Here is a 25,505-nt window from a genome sequence, read left to right on the forward strand (position 1 = left end):
CAACAGTAAGAGTGGGGGCACTCTTGCCTGCTCTTGGGACCCTTTTCCTCCTACTGTGTTGCCTCATCCAGCTTTGATGTGAGAGTTTGTTGCTAGACTTACTGTAATGGGTTAAGTCATATTTCAGTTGATATTCCTGGAAGGCCTGCTCTTTTCTGAAGAGAAACAGAGGAAGAGTAAATCTGGGGAAGAGGTCAGGCAGTGAAGAAGGACTGGGAGGAGTGGAGGGAGGGGAACTGCAGTCAAAATGCAATGTATAAGAGAATAATAAAAAAAAAAGCTAGGGTGAACTTGAGGAGAAACATTTCAGTGCACATGACTGTACAAAGGGAAGCATTGATAGAGGCTGCACTAAACTGATCATATGACCAGACATGATAAGCATCTCCAATATCCATGCCAATGATGTTTACATTACTGGTTCACTCTCTCTTTTTTACCTACAGCTGTGAAATACAGGAAGGCCATGGCTCACCTGCGTGAGGTAAACTTAAGAGGTCAAGGAAATTCAGTCAAGTTCAAACAGACCAGAGTCACTCCCTGATACTTCTACCAGTAACTCTGGCCTCAGGAATAAAATCATGCTGTATAATTGGGAAGGGCTCAAAGATATCACGAAACTCAACTCCACATTTTATGAGCAAATGCTTACACACAGCAGTGGTCAGATGACTCCTATAAAATCAGAGTGCTGCCAACTTGATAGATGGTGATGCTATTGAACATGACAGCCCAACAGAGGGCTATGTTTTATACACTCCAAATGTTGAGCATCTTAAATAGCCTGACTTTCATTACTTTCTCAGCTAGAGGTCCAGCTACAGCTGAACTTTGAGTCTCTGGTTTGGAACCCCTATTACTCAGAGGTTCCTGGCAGCATCTGCTCCCATTTTCTGTCTTTGATATCCTCAATTAGGAAATAACTACTAAGTATTGGGATGAAGATAACTCTAATTTTCGATTGCTAGGCAAGCCCGTGGGTGGCATAAGATTTTCAACAAGTCCTTAGACAGTCACTGAGAGCCTGGGCATGTCTCTGTCACTATCAAAATGCTGCCTGCACTCTGTGGTTTGGTGGACGGACGCTTGATTTGCAGCATCTGTCTTCCATTCTGAAGAATAAAGGATGCCTCTTTTGGAGACGTTCATGGTATCCCAAGAGGACAGTGATGTGGAAACATTCTCTTTGTGGGTAACCAGGGCTCATCCTTCCACCCAAATACACACACACGCACATGCACACACATGCGCACATACACATGCACAGAAAAAAAATCAAAACTGCCTGAGACAACTTTGTTAGAATAATAGAAAATAGTCATGTTTTTATAAACTAATAATAAGTTGAGGGTTCTTAATGGATGGGATCGAAAGCTTTGTAGCATTGTTTTGCCCTTGTCTTGCCTCTGCTCTGTCTTCATGGTAGCCTTAACAAAAGCCCTGTTCCCAGTGTGTAGAACAATGACCCTTGGTTCGGGGGAGAGGGGCAGGAGCAATTGTTTTTCTGTTTTAACGCAAAGGAAGGAGGGGGAGAGGAGCTGAAGAACTGGGCTCAGCATTTGTGTTTGTTTCATCTAACACAGAACTCCTTAGGGTGGAAAGATTGTAAAGACTATCAAAAAACCTTATAATGCCCCTAGGCAACACAGGGCCACCTGGAGCAAAGGAACGCAATGAAAGCCCCTGGCAGAACACTGAGACCATGGGAAGAGGGCTGGAAAGAGAATATCTTTAGGAAATCAGGTCACTCGAAAGCATCCACATATATTGATGTTTTCCGAACACCAGGGCATGCCCACGACAAGGACAAGCTAGGAAAAGTCCTGGAAAAGAACCCCAAGCTTTTCCTTCTGCTGGTTCCTGAGCTCTGTCTGGTGGAATTTCTCCTCCCTATCTCTTCTACTTTTCATTCCTGCTTCTCATCTTTGGCTTTCTTCCTTACTTCATTTTGTATCTCTACTCTATAGCCTCTCCCTTCCTTCTCTAATTCATCATATTCCCCACATTCTTCGTTATCTAGAACTCTCACAGCCAAGTCACTTCTGTCAGAAACTAAAGAAGCAGAGACTTTGGAGGAAAAAGAGCACAAGCTTTACAGAAACAGCTTAGAGAAGCTGCTAAGCAAACACTTTCTGTCTGCAGAACACAAAAATTACAAAGGAAAAATTAAAAACCTATAACATCAATAGTTGGGGATGTGGCTCAGCAGCAAGGAGAACAATGCTCATGTTGAAGGACTGGAGTTGGGTTCCCAGAACCTACATCTGGCAGCTCATAACCACCCATAACTCCCGTTCTGCAGGCACCTGTACCCCCCACACACACAGGGCACACATGCACGTGCACACACACACAGAGCTGAAGAATGTTTTCAAAAAAGAAAGAAAGAACTGCACATAACATCTCTAAATTGTCCAATCTAGAAACCTTCATGCCACAACTCAGTTCCTATCATTCTGTGAGCTTCACAGAGCAAAGAGCCCAGATGGTTCCTTAGGAAGAAGGTCTTTTGATCTCACCTGTATCCATGGGGTGCTCATGAGTCTGAGATTTTCATTAAATTTTTCCATCAAGTTAAGAAAACTCTGATCTTTATAATCAAAGCGTTTCTGGAAAATAACGGAGCATATGACATTGCAGGGAGCACAGCCCAGGATGAAAGTGGGATCACAGGGTGCTCCTGGGGAATGGGAGATATTAAAAATAACTGTTAATACATGACCATAAAAGACTCTTTGATATCATATTTAAATAATTTTAGAAACTCTAAGTTAATAAGTTTCTAGAAATTCTCTACCAGGTAGAACTGCAACAAACAGAAAACCAACACACTGTTTTGTTCAGACCTGACTTAGTAATTCTTTCTCACCTTGTTTCGGGATGGCGATCCAAATACTATGTTAATGTCACTGACTTTATTTACGCATCTGGCCCAAGTGACTTCTTTCGCAAGCAAAAGAAGAATGATGTGAAAGAGATACATTTTAAAATAGGTATTAAAATAGTCCTGGGTATGATGGTAAACACCTGTAATCCTAGCAATCACAAGGAAGAAGAAAAGATCTGAGAGGTCTCCACCAGTCAGAAAGTTCTAGGCCAGTCTGAACTTACAAGACTCTTGACTAAAAGAAAGGAAAAGAAAAAGAAAGGAAGAAAGAAAAAAGGAAGGAAGGAAGGAAGGAAAGGAAGGAAGGAAAGAAAACAACAAAAAAAGGTTGAAGACCTAACAGCTATAAACACAGAATCACGCATCTGTAGAGAACTTATAGTCAATCAAATATTAGCATAGGAAGGAAGAAAATAACAGTTTGACAGTTTTTAACACAGATGGATAATTGAAGAAATTGCAAATAGAACCAGCAGAGAGGAAGAGTAAAGAGTGAAAGATTATTTTTTAAAAAAAAATGCATGCACTTGGTGGGACAAATGTAAAAATATTTTTAAAAAGACAATATTAAAAAAAAACATTACTTTGTAAGCTGGAGACATGGCTCTGCAGTTCAGGCTGGAGACATGGCTCTGCAGTTCAGGCTGGAGACATGGCTCTGCAGTTCAGAGCACTGACTGCTCCTACTTAAGACCCGAGTTCAGTTCCCAGCACCCACATGGCGGTCCACAACCGTCTACAATGGTAGTTCCATGGGACTCGATCCCCTATTTTGATGTGCAGACGTATATGTAGACAGAACACCCACATGCCTAAACAAATAAACCAATAATAATAATAATAGCATTTTAATAAAAAAAAAAACCTAGCCTAGTGATGCCAGCAGGGAATCCTAGTTTTTCAAGAGGTTGAAGCAGGACTGTTATAAGTTTTCACCCTTTCTGAGCTACAGTGAGTTTGAGGTGATTCTGGACACATTAGAGAGACCCTATCTCAAAATAAAATATGAAATCAAAGACTTTGATATAACTCAGTGGTTGAGCCTTTCTTAGTAGATGTAAGACCCTATGTTCCATCTCTAATACTATTTTTTAATCTAAAAAAGAACACATATTATTAGAAAATAGGTTTGCCTAAAGTAAATTAAATTTTTTAAAATTGTGTTTCTAATTTAAATCACACACAGGTCAAACATAAAGATTAAATTGATAAATTCTTTAGGTGTTGAAAAGAAAAGTAACAAGGATTTCCTGTTCTGGAACTATTTACAGTCACCAGCCAGATCCCACATTTGCTTAGCAAACCCTGCCCTCTAGTGGAGAACTGTACTATTGCGTGACATAGTCATCAACAGAATACAATTTCTTTTAAAGATGTATGTATTACCATATTCATCTTTTTGGGTCTGGGTTATAAATACATCTTTTAAAAAAATTGTATTCCCAAAAAGATGAATATGGTATGTACTCACTCATTAGTGGATAGTGGATTCTAGCCATTAATAAAGGACATTGAGTCTATAATTTGTGATCCTAGAGAAGCTAAATAGGAAGGTGAATCCAAAGAAAAACATGTAGTCATCCTCCTGGATATTGGAAGTAGACAAGATTGCTAGGCAAAAATTGAGAGCTTTTGGGTGGGCTGGGGTGAGGGTAAGGGGAGATGGGGAGAGAGAAGTGAGAAGGGGAGGAAGGGGAGAGCTTGGGGTAATGGGACGGTTGGGATGGAGGAAGAGTGGATATGGGAGCAGGGAAGTATAGATCTTAATTAAGGGAGTCATTTTAGGGTTGGCAAGATACCAGACTCTAGAGGGGTTCCCAGGTGTCCAAGATGTCCCCAGCTTGTTCCTTGAGCAGCTGAGGAGAGGGCACCTGAACTGGCCCTATCCTATAGCAACACTGATCAATATCTTGCATATCACCATAGAACCCTCATCTGGCGATGGATGGAGATAGGGACAGAGACCCACATTGGAGCACTGGACTGAGCTCCCAAGGTCCTTATGAGGAGCAGAAGGAGAGAGAACATGAGCAAGGAAATCAGGACCGTGAAGGGTGCGTCCCTCACTGTGATGGTGGGGCTGATCTAATGGGAACTCACCAAGGCCAGCTGGACTGGGACTGATGGAGCATGTGACCAAACCGGACTCTCTGAACGTGACTGACAAGGAGGGCTGACTGAGAAGCCAAGGACAATGGCACTGGGTTTTGATTCTACTGCATGTACTGGCTTTGTGAAAACCTAGTCTGTTTGGATGCTCACCTTTCTAGAACTGGATGGAGTGGAGAAGACCTTGGACTTCCCACAGGGCAGGGAACCCTGACTGCTTTTTGGACTGGAGAAGGAGGGAGAGGGGGAGTAGGGGGGAGGGGAATGGAAATGGGAGGAGGAGAGGAGGTGAAAATTTTTAATAATAATAATAAATAAAAGTTTTAAAAAGATGTATTTATTAAACAAAACAACTCTGAGATTCCATCTTACACCTGTAAGAATAGCCAATATCAAAAACACTGATGACAACTTATGCTGGAGAAGATGTGGGGGAAAGGGAACACTCCTCCATTACTATTGGGAGTGCAAACTGGTACAGCTGCTTTGGAAATCAGTATGACAATTTCTCAGAAAATTAGGAAACAACCTACCTCAAGACCCAGCAATATCAAGAAAAAAACAAAAAGGTGAAGGAAACAGTTCAAAACTTGAGAATTGAAATAGAAGCAATAAAGGAAACACAAGTCATGGGAATTCTGGGAATGGAAAACCTGGATAAATGAACAGGAACTGCCAACAGAATACAAGAGATGTAAAAGAGAATCTCAAGCAGTGAAGATACAATAGAGGAAATAGATTTGTTGGTCAAAGAAAATATTAAATCCAAAAGGCTGTTAACACAAAACATCCAGGAAGTCTGGGACACCATAAAAGACAAAACCTATGAATAATAGGAATAGAAGAAGAATTTGAGCTGAAAGGCACAGAAAGTATTTTCAACAAAGTCAGAAAACTTTCCCAACCTAAGGAAGGAGAGGCCTATAAAGGTACAAGAAGCTTACAGAACACCAAATAGACTGGACCAAAAAAAAAAAAGTCCCTTTGCCACATAATAATAAAAATACAGAATATTAAGAGTTACAAAGTTAAAAGGCCAAGTAAAATACAAAGGTAGATCTATCAGAATTACACCTGACTTCTCAGGGGAGACTCTAAAAGTAAAAAGGTCCAGGACAGATGTTTTGAAGACACCAAGAGACCACAGAAGTCATCCCAGACTACTGTACAAAACTTTCAAACACAATAGATGGAGAAAACAAGATATCCCATGAATAAAACAAATTTAAGCAATGCCTATCCACAAATCCAGCCCTACAGAAATATTACAAGGAAACCTCCAACCTAAGGAAGTTAGCTGCACCCATAAAAACAGGGCAATAGATAATCTCACACCAGGAAAATTCAAAGAAGGGAAACACATACATACTACCACCACCACCAAAACCAAAATAAATAAATAATAAATAAATAAATAAATAAATAAATAGGAATTAACAATCATTGGTCATGACTATCTCTTAATATCAATAGACTCAATGGTGCGGGAGAATTGTCTGTATTCTGTTAATCATGTTTTAAATAAACGCTGATTGTCCAGGCAGGAGGTGTAGGTGGGAAAACCAGACAGGAAGTGGAAATGATGCAAGGAGAGCAGGAGAATTCTGGGGAAGAGGAAGTTAATTCCTCCCATTCCTGCCCAGATCACCAAAGCAGCAAGATGTGAGCTGCCCCACTGAAAAAGGTACTGAGCCACATGGCTAAAATAGATCAGAAAAAATGGGTTAATCAAGATGTGAGAGTTAACTAATAAGTAGCCAGACCTAATGAGCCAATCAGCTTTATAAGTTACAGAGATCTCTTGTGTGATTTTTCTCTGGGACTAAATAGCTGGGGAGCTGGGCGGGACAGAAACCCCCAACAAACAAACAGGACCCCTCATGTTACAACTCAATTTGCCTATAAAAAGACTAACAGAATGGATATGAAATCAGGATCCATCCTTCTGCTGCATACAAGAAAAACACCTCAACTTCAAAGACAGAAACTACCTCAGATTAAAGGGTTGGGGAAAGGTTTTTTCCAATCAAATGCAACTAAGAAGCAAACTGGTATAGCTATTCTAATATCTAACAAAATAGACTACAAACTAAAATCGATCAAAAGAGATGGAGAAGGACATTTTATATTCATCACAGGAAAAAAATCTATCAAGATGAATTCTCAATTCTGAACATCTATGCCCCAAATACAAGGGTGCCCACATTTCTAAAAGAAATATTGCTAAAGTTTAAACCACACATCAGACCATACACACTAATAGTGGGATTCTTCAAAACCCCACACTCACCAATGAACAGGTCTGCCAGGAAGAAACTTAATGTAGAAACAAGGGAACTATCAGATGTTATGACTCAAATGTACTTAATAGACATCTACAGAACATTTCACCCAAGCACAAAAGAGTACACCTTATTCTTGACACCTCATGGGACCTTCTCTAAAATTGACTACATACTTGGTCATAAGACAAATTCAGCAGATACAAAAAATTTGCAATAACCCTTGTATGTAATTTGATCACCATAGGCTAAAGTTAGAGTTCAACAGCAACACAAACTACAGAAAGTCTACAAACTCATGGAAACTGTATAACACTCAACTGATTCACCACTGGGTCAAGGAAGAAATTTTTAAAAAAAAATTAAAGACTTTATAGAATTCAATGAAAATGAACCCACAACATACCCAAACTTATGTGTTGTAGGGAGACTGCTTGTTCATTTTTCAGCACCCAGACTCCCAAAATAATCACAGAGAAACTATATTATTTAAATCACTACTTGGTTTATTAGTTCTAGATTCTTATTTGCTCTTACATCTTAATTTAACCCATCTCCATTAATCTGAGCATCACCACGAGTTCATGGCTTACCAGCAAAGTTTCAGTACATCTGTCTTCGGCAGCAGCTCCATGACTTCTCCTTGACTCCACCTCCTTTCTCCCAGCATTCAGTTTAGTTTTCCCTGCCTAACTTAGTTCTTCCTTCCTCCAAAGCAGTTTCTTTATTAATCAATGGTATTCACAGCATACAGAGGGGACTCCCACATTACTTATGGGACACTATGAAAGCTATGCTAGGAGGAAAGTTCATAGCACTGAGTCCCTACAGAAAGAATTTGGGAAAATCTCACTTTAGTGACTTAACAGCACACCTGAAAGTTCTAGAATAAAAAGAAGCAAACTCACCCAGGAGAAGTAGATTTCAGGAAACAGTCAAACTCAGGGCTGAAATCAGTAAAATTGAAACAAAGAGAACAATACAAAGAATCACTGAAACAGAGTTGTTTCTTTGAGAAAATCAGCAAGATAGACAAACTTTTATCCAAAACTAACCAAAAAGTAGAGAGAGAATATCCAAATTAACTAAATCAGAAATGAAAAGGGATACATAGCAATAGACACTGAGGAAATCCAGAGACTCATCAAGTCATACTTCAAAAACCTGTACTCCAAAAAATTGGAAAATTCAAAAGAAAGGGACAATTTTCTGGATAGGTACAATATACCAAAATTAAATCAATACCAGATAAACAATTTAAAAAGATCTGTTACCCCCTAAGGAGATAGAAGCAGTCAATGAAAGTATCAAAACCAGGAGTGGATGGAGGTGGGGCTGGGGTAGAATCAGGGGGAAGGTGGAGGGAAGAGGAGAAGGTAAGGGAGTAGGAAATGGATTTGGCATGTAAAATAAAATGAGAAAAGATAGGTTATTTTTAATAAATTTTTTAAAGAAAAAAAGCAACCTAAAAAAAGTCTCCCAATCCAAAAAAGTCCAGGGTCAGATGGTTTCTACCCAGAATTTCAAAGAAGAGTTAATACTAATACTCTTCGAATTGTTACACAAATAGAAACAGAAAGAACAATGTCAAATTCTTTTTATGAGGTTACTGTCACCCTGATACCCAAACCACAGAGATGCAACAAAGAAAGAGAATTACAGATTAATCTCCTTCATGAACATGGATGCAAAAATATTCAATAAAGTATACACAAACTGAATCCAAGAACACATAAAAAAGTCATCCACCATGGTCAAATAGATTTCATCCCAGAGATGCAGGGATGGTTCAACATACAAAAATCTGTCAATGTAATCCACCATATAAACAAACTGAAAGAGAAAACCAAATGATCATCTTATTAGATGCAGAAAAGGCCTTTGACAAATCCAATACCTTGTCATGATAAAGGTCTTGGGGATATCCAGGATACAAGGAACATACCTAAACAAAATTAAAGCAATATACAGCAAGCTGACAACCAATGTCAAATTAAATGGAGAAAAACTCAAAGTGATTCCACTAAAGTCAGGAACAAGACAAGGCTGTCCACGCTCTCCTATCTATTCAATATAGTACTCAAAGTTTTAGCTAGAGCAATAAGACAACAAAAGAAGATCAAGAGGATACAAATAGGAAAGGAAGAATTAAAACTTTTTCTCTTTTAAGATGATATGATCTCAAATTTAAGTGACCCAAAAAACTACCTGAGAACTCCTACAGCTCATAAACACCTTCAATAATGTAGAGAGATACAAGATTAACTCAAAAAATCAGTAGTCCTCCTATAAACAAATGATAAATGGGCTGAGAAAGAAATCAGAAAGATAATACCTTTTACACTAGCCACAAATAATATAAAATATCTTGGAGTAACTCTAACCAAACATGTGGAAGACCTGTATGGCAAGAAATTTAAGTCTTCAAAAAGAAAAGAAATTGAAGAAGATATAAGAAAACAGAAATATCTCCCATACTCATGGTTAGGTAGGATTAACATAGTAAAAAAAATGGCAATTGTTCCAAAAACAATCTGTAGACTCAATGTAATCCTCATCAAAATCCCAACACAATTCTTCACAGACCACAAAAGAACAATACTCAACTTCATATAGAAAAACAAAAACCCAGGATTGCTAAAATAATCCTGTACAACAAAGGAACTTCCAGAGGCATCACCATCCCTGACTTCAAGCTTTACTATAGAGCTATCATAATAAAAACAGTTTGGTGTTGGCATAAAAGCAGACACATGAATGTAATTGAATCAAAGACCCCAACATTAATCCATACACCTACAAACACCTGATTTTTGACAAAGAAGCCAAAACTGTACAATGGAAAAAATAAAGCACCATCATCAAATGGTGCTGGCATAACTGGATGTCGCCATGTAGAAGAATGCAAAGAGGTCCATATCTATCCCCATGCACAAAACTCAAGTCCAAATGGATCAAAGACCTCAACATAAAACCAATTACACTGAACCTGATAGCAGAGAAAGTGAAAATTAGCCTTGAATGCACAGACACAGGAAACTACTTCCTAAATATAACACCAATAGCACAGACACTACAATAAACAATTAATAAATGGGACCTCCTGAAACTGAATAGCTTCTGTAAGGCAAAGGACATGGTCAATAAGACAAAACAGGAGTCTACAGAATGGGAAAAGATTTCATCAACTCCACATTTGACAAAGGGCTGATCTCAAATATGTATAAAGAACTCAAGAAACTAGACATCAAAATATCAAATAACACAATTTAAAAATGGGGTACAGATCTAAATAGAGAATTCTCTTCAGAAAAATGTCAAACGGCTGATGGAAATTTAATGTTCAACATCATTAGTCATTAGGGAAATTTAAATCAAAATGACTCTGAGATACCATCTTACACCTGTCAGAATAGCTAAGATCAAAAACACTGATGACAGCTCATGTTGTAGAGGATTTGGAATAAGAGGAACACTCCTCCGCTGCTGGTGGGAGTGCAATCTTGTAGAGTCACTTTGGAAAGCAGTACGATGGTCAGAAAATTAGGAATCAATCTACCTCAAGATCCAGCTATAGCACTCTTGGACATATATACCCAAAGGGATCCTCCATCATATCACAAGGACATTTACTCAGATATGTTCATAGCAGCATTATTTGTCATAGCCAGAACATGGAAACAACATAGAAATCAACTGAGAATGGATAAAGAAAATGTGGTACATTTACACAATGGAGTATTATAGTACTTAGTTGAAAAAAGCAATGACCTCATGAAATTTGAAAGCAAATCAATGAAACTAGAAGAAACTATTCTGGGTGAGACAACTCAGACCCAGAAAGATGAACATGGTATGTACTCACTCATAAGTGGTATTTGGAGTAGAATATTAGATAATTAACCTACAATCCACAGTCCCAGAAAGGCTATAAAACAAGGAAGGCCCAAAGAGAGATGATGCATGGGTTTCCCTGGAAAATGAAAATAGAAGAGATCTCCTGGGTAAACTGGGGGCAGGGGAGGGGAGGACAGAGGGATGGAAACTTGAGGGAGCAGTTTGGATGGGCTGAGTGCTGGAGGCAGGTTGGAGGCTAGACCAAGAGGGAGTGTAACAAAAGAGACATCTTGATGGGGGGATCATATGGGGGTTAAGGAGAAACCTGGCACCAGGAAATTCCCCAAGAACCCACAAGAATAACCCCAGCTGATGGAATAGGAAGGGAGAGGCAGTAGCCGGGGAGAGAAGCCCCTGCTGAATACCCAGATAGTTTAGGGGATTGTAAGGTATCTGTGCTCCATTTCTGGGGTGTCCGCCGGCCGGTCTGAAACACACTCACCTCTCCGTTGGGTCTTCTGAGTGGGATGGGGGTAAGGGGAGAGCGGGAGAGAGAAGTGAGAACGGGCAATGGGAAGACTTTGGGGAAGTGGGATGGTTGGGATGGAGGAAGGGTGGATATGGGAGCAGGGAAGTATATATCTTAATTAAGAGAGCTATTTTAGGCTTGATTCTAGAGGGGTTCCCAGGTGTCCAAGGAGATGTCCCCAGCTTGTTCCTTGGGCTGCTGAGGAGAGGACTCCTGAACTGGCCCTATCCTATAGTCACACTGATCAATATCTTGCATATCACCATAGAACCTTCACCTGGCAATGAATGGAGATAGAGACAGAGACCCACACTGAAGCACTGGACTGAGCTCCCAAGGTCCAAATGAGGAGCAGAAGGAGGGAGAACATGAGCAAGGAAGACAGGAAGCGAGGGGTGCACCCACCCACTGAGACAGTGGGGCTGATCTAATGGGAGCTCACCAAGGTCAGCTGGACTGGGACTGATGGAACATGTGATCAAACCGGACTCTCTGAACGTGGCTGACAATGAGGGCTGACTGAGAAGCCAAGGACAATGGCACTGGGTTTTGATTCTACTGCATGTACTGGCTTTGTGTGAGCCAGAGTCTGTTTGGAAGCTCACCTTCCTAGACCTGGATGGAGGGGGGAGGACCTTGGACTTCCCACAGGGCAGGGAATCCTGACTGCTCTTTGGACTGGAGAGGGAGGGGAAGGGAGAATGGGGGAGCGGGAGGGAAATGGGAGGAGGTGGAAATTTTCAATAAAAAATAAATAAAAATTGCTAAATAGAAAAAAAAAAAGAATAACCCCAGCTAAGACTCCTGGCAACAACGGAGAGAGTGCCCAAACTGGCCTTCTACCCTAATCAGACTGAAGACTACCCTAATTGTCCTCAGAGATATACTACCCAGTAACTGATAGAAGCAGATGCAAGGATCCACAGCCAAGCACTGGACTGAGCTTGGGAGTCTTGCTGAAGAAAGGGAGGAGGGAATATATGAGCCTGGGGTGTCAGGACAGGGGAATCCACAGAGACAGATGACCTAAGCTCGTGGGAGCTCATAGACTCTGGACCAACAGTTAGGGAGTCTTCATGGGACTGACCTAGGCCTTCTGCATGTGTGTGACAATGTGTAGCTTGGTGCCTTTAAAGCTCCTAGCAGTGAGATCAGGACCTATCCCTGGCACTGACTTTCTTTTGGGAACATGTTCCCCATGCTGGATTACCTTGTCCAGTCTTGTTGCAAGGGGAGGAGCTCTGTCCTGCCTCAACTTGGTGTGTCATGCTTTGCTCAAGCCTGTGGGGGCCTGCCCCTTTCTGGATGGAGGCAGAGGAGTGAGAGAGGAGAGAGATATATGGGAAATGGGGGGAGGGACTTGGAGGAGAGGAAGGAGGAGAAACTGTGGTCAGTATGTAAAATAAATGAAAAAATGGAATTTAAATAAAATTTTTAAAAAAGGAAAAAAAATTGCATGTTCTCTTTCATAGTGGAAAGTTAAAGAGCAAGTTGATCTTACAAAAAACAAAGCAGATTGGTGTTTACTAGAGGTTAAAAGGGGTATTTAGGAAGAATAGAGAGGCTGGATAATAGGAAAAAATACAGTTTCATAGGGGGAATAAATTCTAGTTCTCCACAGCACAGTAACAGTAGCTTACATCAATTCTATAAATTTATAAATATAAAATTTACAACAATTTTATAAAGAACTGAAAGAGAGTGATTCTAACTCACCCAGGAAAAAGAACTGATAAATGTCTAAGGAGATGAAATGCTAGTAACTATACATCGTCATGACAAATTAGATGAAAGTATCACATTCCTTACTGAACTCCATAAAAGCAAACAATTATTGTTTGCTAGTTTTAAAAGATTTCTATGCACACATGGTGAGGAATTCAACAGAAGAAACCTATTTAGTAGTTAAGTATGTCTAAGCCACATCCCTTTTCCGTATAACACGCCATAACATTGAATGTTCAGAATGTATTTTAGCCTAGGAGAGAAAGATAATCATTGGGAATTATTTATTTGAGATTTGGGACAAGGGAGTTCACAGTGAAAGTCTGATTCTCAGTCTTGCCTTCCACTTCATTTCGAAGAGTCATGTAAATATCAAGGGCATTTAGAAATCAAGCTGAAAATCATATTTACTGTGACAACTACATCACAGATGAGTGAAGCCAAGAGTAGAGGGTAGGTAAAAATTACCATCAACTCAAAATTCTATCGTTTTAAAATTCAGCCAGAATTTGATTTTCATTCAAATAAGGTAAGGTTCACAGATCATGTTTCCCTTCAACAGACTCCTAGAAAGGACAAGGACAGAACCCACAAGAGGAACCATCCAAGAATGACAGGTTGGGCAGCTCCAGAAGTGCCACCACAGACCAGGAAGCAGATGGGAAAGGGAAAGCAGAGAGCTAGACCTTTGCTGGAGTTTGTATGCAGAGGGATGACCGTGACAGGAAAGCCAGACTTTGTCAGCTGAGGATGGGAAAGTTTGATGAACTGCAGAGATCTCTAGGCCGTGGGTTTGAGAGGTCGCTAAATTGTCCACACCCAGCCTTGGATGGATTTACAGCAAGAACGTGGACTTGATATGTGGGAATTTACTAAAAGAAGTGGTTGAGGGCCATAGATATGTTGGTTTGCATCCCAAAAGCATGCTTTGGAGAAAGTATTTGCTATTGTTATCAATTATCTAGCCTTGGGAAGGGCAGCCCAAGATATCAGAGCCTCATAAAACATAGAAAATAAAATTCACAATTAGTACTAAAATAAAGATAACAAAAAGAACTGAAATAGAGCCAAATTATAATTAGGGATGTTGCAGTTAAGCATTAATAGTAATTGAGATGTAGTTCAATAAACCAATTTTAAAATTCCTTTTATAATGTAAATGGTTCTTAAAATGTGTAAATAATAAAGTCCACAGTGAGTAACATTAAGTAACGCCAACTGACATCTTTAAATAGTCAAGAATGGAGAAGCAAAGCACAAGCGCTAAGGAAACATTAACGGTGCCTAGGAACTAGAAACCACACATAAACACCATCGCTGTGAACACTGCGGACATGGGTCTTTAAAGAACTCCAGACATGTCTGTCAGGGAAGCTGAAGCTACAAATCAGGCCAATGAAGTGAAAGAATGCATGCTTTCACATTCCGTGGAGTGGCAGGTCACATCAGTAATGTCCTCTCACAGACATTTACTACTGGAACTTTCTAGAATACTTAGCCCACAATTATGCTACGGGGGAAATATTGTCAAATTTGAAAAGAGGTATTCAAACCTTCTAGCTATAGGGCATTGTTTGAAAATATAAAGCTTGGCCCCAAACAGAATTTAATGAATTTTTATCCCCACCCCATATGTATAGACATTGTGTACAAACATGGAAAGCGCTGAGCTACAAAATCTTCCTTGGTTCTCTGGACCAAATCTTCCCGCTCTCATAAAATTGTCAAGCATTTCCCTCAGGGTAAGATCTGGCTGCCCCAGTAGTGTTGCCATGGAGATCATTAGAGAAGGGAGCAACCTGGTCAATGACACAAAGTGACACCTACCTTTGCTTTTCCTCAGTTCCTCCACAAGGCACTGTGCTTCCTCTTGTACACGGTCCTCAATGCTCCTCTTCCCCATCCCAAAGTTCCTGAGGGTCATGATGGAGAAACGCCGGATTTCCTTCCATTTCGTCCCATTGCTGAAAAGGATTCCTACCAGGATGGGAAACAGGAGCTAGTCAGGAAGCCGACAAGGAACCGGCACATGGAGCCATCTGGATGGCCCAGAGCAGCCGGAAGCTCATCCAGTCTCATCTGCATGGCCAAGGCCCAACTCACACATGCACACATTTGTCTTCACACTTACCAAGGCCTCTGTTTACTCTTTCAGATATTGGAAAACTGCCTCTTCCAGAAAATTCCTCTCCGAGATTAACAAGGGCCTCCTTCACGGCTTCATAACCATGCAACACCACAGAGGGCTTTGTGCCAAAATACAGAGTGAACACAGGGCCATAGACTTTGGAGAACTGGAAAGTTGGGGGAATATCCAAATAAAAATGAAAATAAAATCAGTATGATCTACTGATGTCATCATACTATTGATGACTTTTTTTTTTTTTGCTCCCATAAAACAGCTTCAAATGTTGCTGGATTTCATATATAAAAACAATGCTGTTTGTTGTAGCTGCCATGGGCAGAATGTCCCCCATTTGCCAAGAACTTACGAGGGAAATCCTACACAGACCGTCACAACTAACCAACACCTTGAGCTACATTTATTAATTTTACAGCTAAAGAGACTGAGGCTTAAAGGATTTCAAATTCATCTCAACATTACATAAATAAAAGACCCAAATTTGAACGCTGCTTAGTGAATTTCTGCTACTTGTGCGAACCGTCTCCAAAGTCCACACTGGACAAATGTCCAGCTGCTATTGAACTTGCTTCAAGACCACCTACTGAGCTCTTTTCAGGGGATTCTGTGACTAATAATTAGAAATCTATACGTTTTTAAGTCCTTTGGGACTGGGGATATGGTTTAGTAGATGCTTGTTATAATGCTTGCTGTGCAATTATGAGGACTGGACTTCAGATCCCAGTGAACACATAAAAAGCTAGGTGTTCTCAGGTCAGCCCTTGGAAGGCAGAGACAGGTGGATCCTGGGGCTTGATGATTAGCCAGATGAGCCAATCACTGAGATCTAGGCTCAGTGGCCTACCTCTGGCTTCTTCATCCAGACACACAAACATCTACACACACACACAAGCTCAGAGAGAGAATTTATGTGCGTTATAGCATTCCACTATTCCTGACAATGGCACCCTAAATACTAGAACCTATGTGAATATTTGCTGTAAATAAAATAGTTAAATAATGGCAGAGATTAACTTTCTTCTGAAACTTAGCAGAGAAAAGCACTTACTTTGCTTAAGGATTTGCTGACGTCCTTCACATCTATCTGCAGGATGTTTCCAATAAGTGGGAGAGGAGTGGGGCCAGGGGGTAGCTTCCCTCTCCCCGAGCTCTGTCTCCAGAGTGAGAGAAGAAGCAGACAGGAGACAGTGAGCACCAGGAATATGACCAGATCCATGGCAGCTTTCTCTTCTCAGGGAGACACCTGTGAGCTCGCAGTCCAGAGCTTTTATAACGCTTGCTGCGAGCTCAACATGTGCCTCCGAGGCATAAGGGACCAATCAGCGAGGTTTCCTCTAATCTTTCTTCTTTGTGGACTCTGGCCTGTTGAAAAATACAAACGGAAGCTGTTCTTCACTCTCTCACACTGCTATTCCACCCTGGAAGCCTGTCATAACTGGCCCAGGGTGGGACCCATGGACTGTGATTTTTGTTTTTGAATTCCCCACAGGTGATTCCAATATGCAACGTGGGGGGGAGGGACAGTAAAGTAAATCATTTGCTCAAAAGATTGTTCAAACACTTAAAGCAAATCATATACATATGCACATACGTATATATAGTAATTTTTTTTGATAAAGCTTCCCAGTGATTGCAATATATGCCTTAAAAATGAAGAGCTTTTTAAAAATGCTTTAGTGTGCTGTACTAACATTAGAGTTGATTAGTCACCAGTTAAGCCACGTTATTAGCTCAGTTAACATACCACACCTTTTGCCATTTGACATCCTACAAAGCCCTTTTCACCCCTCAGAAAGTGCAGGCTATCAGACTGGCAGTGGCTCAGCTGGCAGATATCGCTCTGGATGCCCACCACACTTGACTATTGACAAAATGAGACCGTGTTCTCTAGAAATTAAATCAATAGTACAGCTTCTCCCTTTTGTTCCCTCAGGATGGGAAACTTTCTCAGCTGAGGGTCCCAGGCAAAGCCCCCCGCACATTGTCCTCGTTTTCTGCCATGCTGTGTTGCCTGGAGCATCAGGAAGGATCATACCAATCTGGACTTTGTCCCACTTTCCATGAGAGTTTTCTTACTACTATGCTATGCCCATGTGGTGCTGTCACTCACCTGATTTCTTTAACGCTTGTGGGGCTGTTTTCTTGTGTGAGTAGTTGCTCAGATGGCTGATTCTCTTGGGGAAAGAGTGCTGATCGCTGACTATTCCACCATCTTGCTCAGGCTTTGTTCTGCAGAAAAGCCTAGTCTCTGCATAACTTCCTCATTCGTCAGCAGCCGGCAGTCCTGAAGCAATAGCTGCTTCTGCGGTTTTTGGGCCAGTTACCATCCGGGATGAAGAAATACAGGAACCCAGAGCAGACTGGGAGGAGGGGCTCAGAGTTAGCTAGCAGAGCTTCAGGCATGTGCTTTTGGGAGAGATGGAAGAAAGGAACTTCGGCATACAGACCCACTGCCCTGAGGACCGCAGAGGGGGCAGGTGGAGAAGAATATGAACCACCATCACCAGAGAGGAGCTTTCACACAGGCATGACATGCAAAGCTGTATCGGTCCTAAATTAACCAGTACGGGGAGTTGTCCTTAAATTTTTTTACTTTATTTTTATTTCCTCTTCATAGGAGTTTTACCTGCATGTATGTCTGTGTGAGGGTGTCAGAAGCCATGTGTGAGCTGCCATTTGGGTACTGGAAATTAAACCCAGGTCCTCTGGAAGAGCAGCCAGGGCTCTTAATTGCTGACCCATCAGTCCAGTCCTCTTAAATTTTTCTTTTTATTGGCTACATTTAAAGTATCTCTTTAATGATACTCTGATATACACATTTAAGTGATTACTATACTCAAGCAAAGCAACATAATTCACCACTTTACACCAGTTACTTTTTCTTTCAAGCAAAGCTGTGCTTCCTGAAATTCTAGACGAGAACCTAAATCTGTCCTTTCTCCACCTTTGCAATGAGATTTATTATTATGCTATACCCAGGTGTTAAACTCTGTGGAACTGGCATACAGCTCAGTGATATAGTTTGTTCAGTGTGTACAAGGCTTTGGGTTCATTCTACTCACAACACACACACACACACACACACACACGACAGCTACTTTATAGAAAAGTTTCTACTTGGTAGAATGTTTTCCATTTATATTACTATATCAGTAACTATTAGCTACTTTCCTTAAGTGTAACTTGATATCACTGTACATTTTACCTAACTGCAAATTGAAACATACAACCTAATTCTTCCTTATTTCCTCCTGCCCTCCCCTGGAGATGACTGGTTCTAATTCACTTCTGTTTGCTCACTAGCTTTTTTCAGCCATATGAGGTCATAGTTTCTTTGTTTGGCTCCTTTCCCTCAACATGTCTTCAGGCTCACCCATATTGTGCTAAATAAGGCTGAACGCCACATTGTACACATACAAACTACCATATCTTTACCTATCTATCTGTTGCTGGCCATTTTAGTTTCTAATTGATCATTTCTTAATATTTATTTTTCATTTTGTGTGCACTGGTACATGCACACAAATGCAGATACACTGGAATGTCCACCTGAGCCACCTGACATGGGTAGTGGGAACCAAACACTAAGCTTCTGCAAGAACAGCAGGCACTCTTAATCACTGAGTCATCTCTCCATCCCATTTCTGTATCTCTGCTGTTGTGAAAAATAATAAATTTGCATCATAATTTCAAGCTACAGTACAAGAAAATTAAGTTTTACTAAGAACCCAAATGCACAATGTTTTATTACCTATTTTCCTGGGATTCCTAACAATTCATAGGAAGTTTCATACCTATCATATCTCTTGGGATTCTCTCAACCTCTCTTACTCATTTTGAGGTTGGAGGGAACTGAACCTTGGAGAGTCAGTGCTTTGGTCAAAGACACACAAACTAGGTGGCAGAGCTGGGACTGTAACCTGTGTCCCTTCTGTTTTACATCCTTCCTTTTGTGAAATGTTCACTTCATATGGATTCACCAACACTTACCCATTGTGTAATATGATCCAATGTTGATTCAACCTAATCAATGACTTCCAAAGTACACATTACCTAGGTAAATAATTAACACACCAGCTAATTTAAATGAGGGTCAGAAAAGTTTGGCTTTATAATCTTGGAATTTGAGTGACCTCATCCTTTTATCTTTATCACATTTTATTTAGTTAATTATTTAATGTGTGTGTGGGTTTGCGTTTATCTGCTTGGGGTTCACATGTGTGAACACTAGAGGTCAGAAAACAGCATGTAGGAGTTCATTTCTCTCCCTCCACCATATGGATCCCTGGAATTTAATTTAATCCATTAAGTTTGGTGACCAGTTAAGCCTTCTTGCCCCAGCCCCAATCTCAAATCTTAGTAAGTGCTTTAACCAGGACAAAGAGAATGAGTTATTTTATTGCTTGACTCATGTGTTATTTTGGATTACATTAATTCAGTTATGGTTGTAGAATATTAAAGATGTGTTTTATTTGTTTAGACTGTGGGACATTTGTTTAATGATGCAAAGATGTGTTACATTCTTTTATGTTGCATTTGTTTAGCTACGTAAAGCTGTGTTACTAAGCCTGTCTAAAACACCTGATTGGTCTAATAAGTAGTTGAATGGCACACACATACACACACACATATTCATAATTTCTAAATATATAGATACAACCTGCTCAGTTCATATGATGTTACTTGTATGTATGATGTTTTCAGGGCTGATCACTCAGTATTAGATAACTGAATGGTGTGTCTTTCTTGGGGAAGATTGTATTTCTCCCACTCTCAGCCTTCCTTAGTCATCTGTAATTCTTTTTCTAGGGTGGAGGCCCCATGAGATTTCCCCCCTTCCATGTTAGCATGTTTATTTGTGTCGTTCTTGTTCAGGCCTTGTTTAGGCAGCAGTGTTGGTGAGACTTGATAGTGCAGCTTCTCTGCCATCTCTAAGAAACAAAATCTCACCACAAATTTTTTATTTCTCTGGCTCTTACAATCTTTCCTTCTTCTCTTCCATTAAGATTCCTAAGCCTTAGATGCAGGAATTTTGTTGTTGATGCATCCGTTGGGGTTTGGCACCACATAATCTCTTGTTCTCTCCATTTTGATCAGTTACGGTTTTCTGTAATGGTGTCCATTTGTTGAAAGGAGACATTTCTTTGATGAAGGGCGAGTCCTACACTTACCTGTAGGTATAACAACAAATTTTTAGGATGGAGTAAAAAAATATGTTTGATTAGTAAAGTGGTGATTATAGGGCCTCCTCCAAGATTCATGATTTCATTTGCCCTAGGGAAGTTTGCTAGGTTTCCGTTATCAGGCAGAGTGAGGGCCTTAAGAACAGTCAAAGAACTATAGGTTAACATCAAGACAAGCACCACCACCTGGCAAACAATGTTTTAAAAAAAAATCTCACAATGAAACCTACTGTGTGTCTAAATAACAAATGTTAATAAAAAATGAGCAGGAAGAACAAGTATACTACTATAGAGATATAATAGGAAACTAAATACAGACTCAGACACAGGTCTGTGTAAGAATTCAGGAACTTCTCTGCAGAGCTGGCTGAAGGACAAAGGCCTAGAAATGTCCCCAGGAAAAGAGAACCTGGTTGATAACATGGATTCAGGTAATGGAAGAGAGAGTCTAACAACGAAAGGATCCAAGAGCAGAAAGAGGGAGCCTAAGTCACAGTGAATTAAATAAACATTTGAAATAGGGAAAGGTCAGTCTATTCCTTACCAATAAGCTGAAGAGGAAGGAAAGCCCACCAGGCAGGGAAGCATAAAGATGTCTAAGAACATCTCCATTAAGTAGAGAGATTTTGAGGAGGGAGGACATAAACTGAGCTTCACTCATATGAAAAGCTTACTTCTGGACTGGAGAGATGGCTCAGAGGTCCTGAGTTCAATTCCCAGCAACCACATGGTGGCTCATGGCCATCTGTAATGAGATCTGGTGCCCTCTTCTGGTGTGCAGGCATACATGTAGGCAGAACACTGTATACATAATAAGTCTTAAAATTTAAAAAAAAAAAAGCTGCCTTCAGCTGAAGGCCCAGGTCAGTCATATAACACAAGCAACAGAGCAGGCTGTGCCAGTCCTGAGTGTGGTTCAGAGCCGCAGACCTTCTGGATAAAGCAGCTGTCAGACTTCAGGGGAGCAATGGCAGAGCCTTAGTGTCAGACAAAGTAGAGCTGGTGATGAGCTGGAGACACTGCGCTGAATTTTGGGTTCCCCACCCACCCATGGATATGACATCAGGAACTGCTGAGCAGCCATCCTGGGAAACCTCTGAAATGAGCTAAGTCATGGGGATCAGGAACACAAAAGCTGAAGTTACACAGCCCTGTCCCCAATGACTCATTCTGGGATAGGCACTGTATTGGTGAGCAATAGGGCTCTTAATGATGAAATGACTAATCCAGCTGCATGCTCTCAGAGAACCACTGATTTAATCTAAATCATTCATCCATAAGGAGGTAGTTCACAGTTTGTACTGGAGAACCAACCAAACCAAACAGATGATCCAAGAGGAAATTACCTAAGAAAAGAAGGAACTACAGAAAACCAGATCTCTAAGACCACAGTTTTCAACCTAGGACAGAACACAAAATGCAGCAAATATCACACAGTGGAATAGTATCAAATAGAGTATCTTAAAAGTCATAGTAGTCAGACAAGTGGGTTGCATAATTAAAGTTGCGCCCATAAAGTCAAGTTCATGTGGCTTTCCTTATGAATTCTGTCAAGTGGTAGAAGCAATGCTATCCTCGTGTCGAAAGTAGAAAGTACTTTTCTCAGAAAGAAGAAACACTTTATTTATTATCAAACATCAGTATCGCTAAGACATTAAACACAGCAAAAATAGCACAGAGAAATAAAACTACATGCTAATATGCTCATTTACATATTCACACAAACTCTAAAAAACTATGTCCATTAATCAAGCATTATATGACAAAGAAAATTCATCATATAATGGTGCTTGTCAATGGAAATGCAAGTTAACTTTTTAAATGAAAACTTTTAAAAAATAGTTTATTTTTTTAATTAAATTTTTTTCATACAGTGTATTTTGATCATGTCCCTCCCCCTCCCCACTCCTTTCAGATCCCCAACTCCTCTCTACCCTCCCTCAACTATCTCTATCATTTCTTTTTTTTCAGTTGAATAAGAAATTTTAATGATAAATTTTTACAATGTTCCAAACAGTATTAAATAACATTTCACATCTCAACTACAGCAAGCATGACACTCATCTCTAGAACTGAAGGAGCATTGGTAGGTTGAAACTTCTAATACCATTTGTGATGATAAAGCAGAGTTAATGTGTGATTTTTTTTTCCATGTTAGCAAAGGGGCATCTTAGGCATATTGTTATTGTCCTTCTCAGTTGTATCCGAAGTTTATATTTTACATCATGAATCATGGAATATCTCTGTCCTTTCAAAACACCAACATCAAAAAGGCAAGAGTAAAAAGCAAAGCCTGCAAAGACAAAAATCAAAACAAACAAGCAACAGACCAATAGGACAGAAACTGCCAAAACAAAACAAAATGTCCACAAATAAAAACATGGAGTTAGAGTTGCAAAATTGGTCACCTGTGAGTGTGGTTGATAAACCCAATGACACCCTACTGGAGAAAACCTTCTCCTTTCCCAGAAGACATCAACTGCAAAGAGCTTCTTGGCTAGGGTAGGACACTGAGTCAGCCACCCCGTCTCAGCTCTGGGATCTCTTGTTTCAACCTCTGGAGTCCATATGCATGCTGCTGCAGTCTCAAATATGCATCAGTCCTGCTGTGTCTGGGAAACAGTTTCCCTGAAGTCCTCCATCACCTCTGGCTCTTACCATCTTTTGCATTCCTCTTCCATACAGATGCCTGAATTATGAGGGAAAGGGTTTGATGAATGCATCCCATTTAGGATCGAGTGTTCCAAAGTCTCTCTCTCACTCTCTGCACACTGGTTGTGGTTATCTGTCTGTGTGAGTATGTATCACACGTATGTGGGTCCTCACAGAAGCCAGAAGAGGACATCTGATCCTCTGGATCTGGAGCTAGAGGCAATTGTCAGCCACTAAACATGGGTGCTGGGAACTGAAATCAGTGCCTTAAGAGCAGGTAGAAACTTTTAAAGGAGCTGTATACTTTTTTCCACATTTCTCAGGCCCTGAATGGAAATACAGCCCCATATTGGTAGGACAAATGCCATTGGATGTACTTTTTAATTTTTGCTCTTAACTCTTTTGGGGGGGCCCACCACCCAGCTCCCAAATAAATCATACACGCAGGGCTTATTATTACTTATAAATGCCTGGATTTAGCTTGGCTTGTTTCTAGTCATCTTTTTTAACTTAAATTATCCCAACTACCTTTTGCCTTTGGGCTTTTTCCTTTTCTTACTTCTGTGTACCTTACTTTCCTTCTTACTCCGTGGCTGCCTGGGTGGCTGGCCCCGGATGTCTTCTCTACTCCTTTTCTCAATCCTCGATCCTTTTGCCCAAATTTCTCTTTCTATTCATTCTCACTGCCTACCAGGCCAGCCTATCCTTCCTTCTGCCTTGCTATTGGCTGTTCAGCTCTTTATTAGGCCACCAGGTGTTTTAGACAGGCAGTACATTACATGGGAACAAAAACTGAAGTAAAAATGCCTATGGCAGTACAAACGTCAGCATTCCTAGAGCTCTAGGAAGGTTGAGTGCAGTTCCTGAACACCTACCTCCGACCAGAATGCAAATTTTAGTCTTTGCTCTCATGAACTGAGAAGTGGGCAGAGACAGCTCATAGAGCACGTGGAGGATCCAGTGTAGCTTAGCAGTCTAAAGTTTGCTCATGCAGTCAAAAGACTGGAGATATGCAGTAAAAGAAGTCCAGATGGAAAAAACTTAAATGAGTTTTAATGTGTTTTACAATGTGTGTAGATTTAAAAAAGAAAGAATATGGGTATCGTTATAGAAATAGTTTAAAATAATAAAGTCTTCAAAGAAAGAGCAAAAGTAATATAAAAGAAAAATGTCATGTGAGATGGGAAATACACAGGGAGCATTTCTGGATCCTGTATAGTAGTATTTTGTTGATTTTGATTTTTTTTTTTTTTGCTAAAAAGCAAAGGACATCTGCTAAGAGATGTGGGATTGAAAGAGAGACTGATAAAATAAATCAGTCTATATACTTTAGGAATGCCTTAACTTTAAAAAAGTCAAAAAATGTATTTGTTAAATGAATATCAAAAAATGCTTTGGAGGGAAAGTTTTGCTTTTTGTTCCCACAGGAGATGAGAGAGTAGATTTCTTCAGGAATAATATGGATCTGGCTTGATCAAGGGAGACTTCCTTCAGGTCCCTGATAAAACTTGGAGATAATGGTCAATTCCTGAGAAGACCAGCAGTAACCTTGTTGATAGATATCACCTGTCAAGTTTCAGGAGGTCTCCTCTGATCAAACCAGATTCATATATCAGAGGCAGAAATAAAGCAACAAATGCCAATTAATGCTTATTGCCCTGTGTGTCTTAGCGGACATAGTCTATGGGTGTGGCTATCTGGGATGAGGTCATCTCTTTTTATTTTTCTTCTATTCTTTTGGTAGCTGTAGAAAGATTTATTGAAGATACTACAAGAGGCAGTAGGCTGGGATATAGCAAGAGCACTAACTAGCTGAGGTCATCTCTGATTAAGGGATGCAGTCATCTCTAATTCAGGAATGAAGTTACCTCCCAAAGTAAATTCTAGGCTAGGATGATATCATCTGAGGTGATGTCATCTCCAGTAGTGAGCTCCTGGAGCAAGGTGAGATCATCTGGAATATGAACCTAGTGTGTCCTAAGGACTTGTTCACTATAGTGGATGTGGCTCTTAGTATCTGCCATGTGAGGCTGAAGTACTTCTTTTTAAAAGGTATGGACTTTACAATTGTAAAGGAGTGAAAGTACTAAGACCAATGGCAATAAGACCAATAATGGCTCTAATGGTGTATGTAGCTGCCCTTGCAGATTGTGTGTGT

The 25,505-nt window shown here is 40.3% G+C and overlaps 1 protein-coding gene across 2 annotated transcripts in view; it reads right to left on the bottom strand.

The window, feature by feature from the left end:
• LOC125403541 (cytochrome P450 2C11) overlaps nucleotides 1-17,796 on the bottom strand; it is a 35,623-nt gene extending 17,827 nt beyond the window's left edge. For both annotated transcript variants that reach the window (XM_087907927.1, XM_048438959.3), the window contains exons 1-5: nucleotides 17,623-17,796; nucleotides 16,561-16,874; nucleotides 15,501-15,663; nucleotides 15,197-15,346; nucleotides 2,520-2,680 (exon numbers count right to left, since the gene is read on the bottom strand). In XM_087907927.1, coding sequence (XP_087764053.1) covers nucleotides 2,520-2,680; nucleotides 15,197-15,346; nucleotides 15,501-15,663; nucleotides 16,561-16,728 — 642 coding nt within the window. In that variant the 5' untranslated portion in view covers nucleotides 16,729-16,874; nucleotides 17,623-17,796. The remainder of the gene's footprint in view (nucleotides 1-2,519; nucleotides 2,681-15,196; nucleotides 15,347-15,500; nucleotides 15,664-16,560; nucleotides 16,875-17,622) is intronic.
• Between the last annotated feature and the right edge of the window lie 7,709 nt (nucleotides 17,797-25,505).

The sequence above is a fragment of the Myodes glareolus genome, chromosome 7 (genome assembly GCF_982192425.1).
Source record: "Myodes glareolus chromosome 7, mMyoGla1.1, whole genome shotgun sequence".
NCBI classification, from domain to species: domain Eukaryota; kingdom Metazoa; phylum Chordata; class Mammalia; order Rodentia; family Cricetidae; genus Myodes; species Myodes glareolus.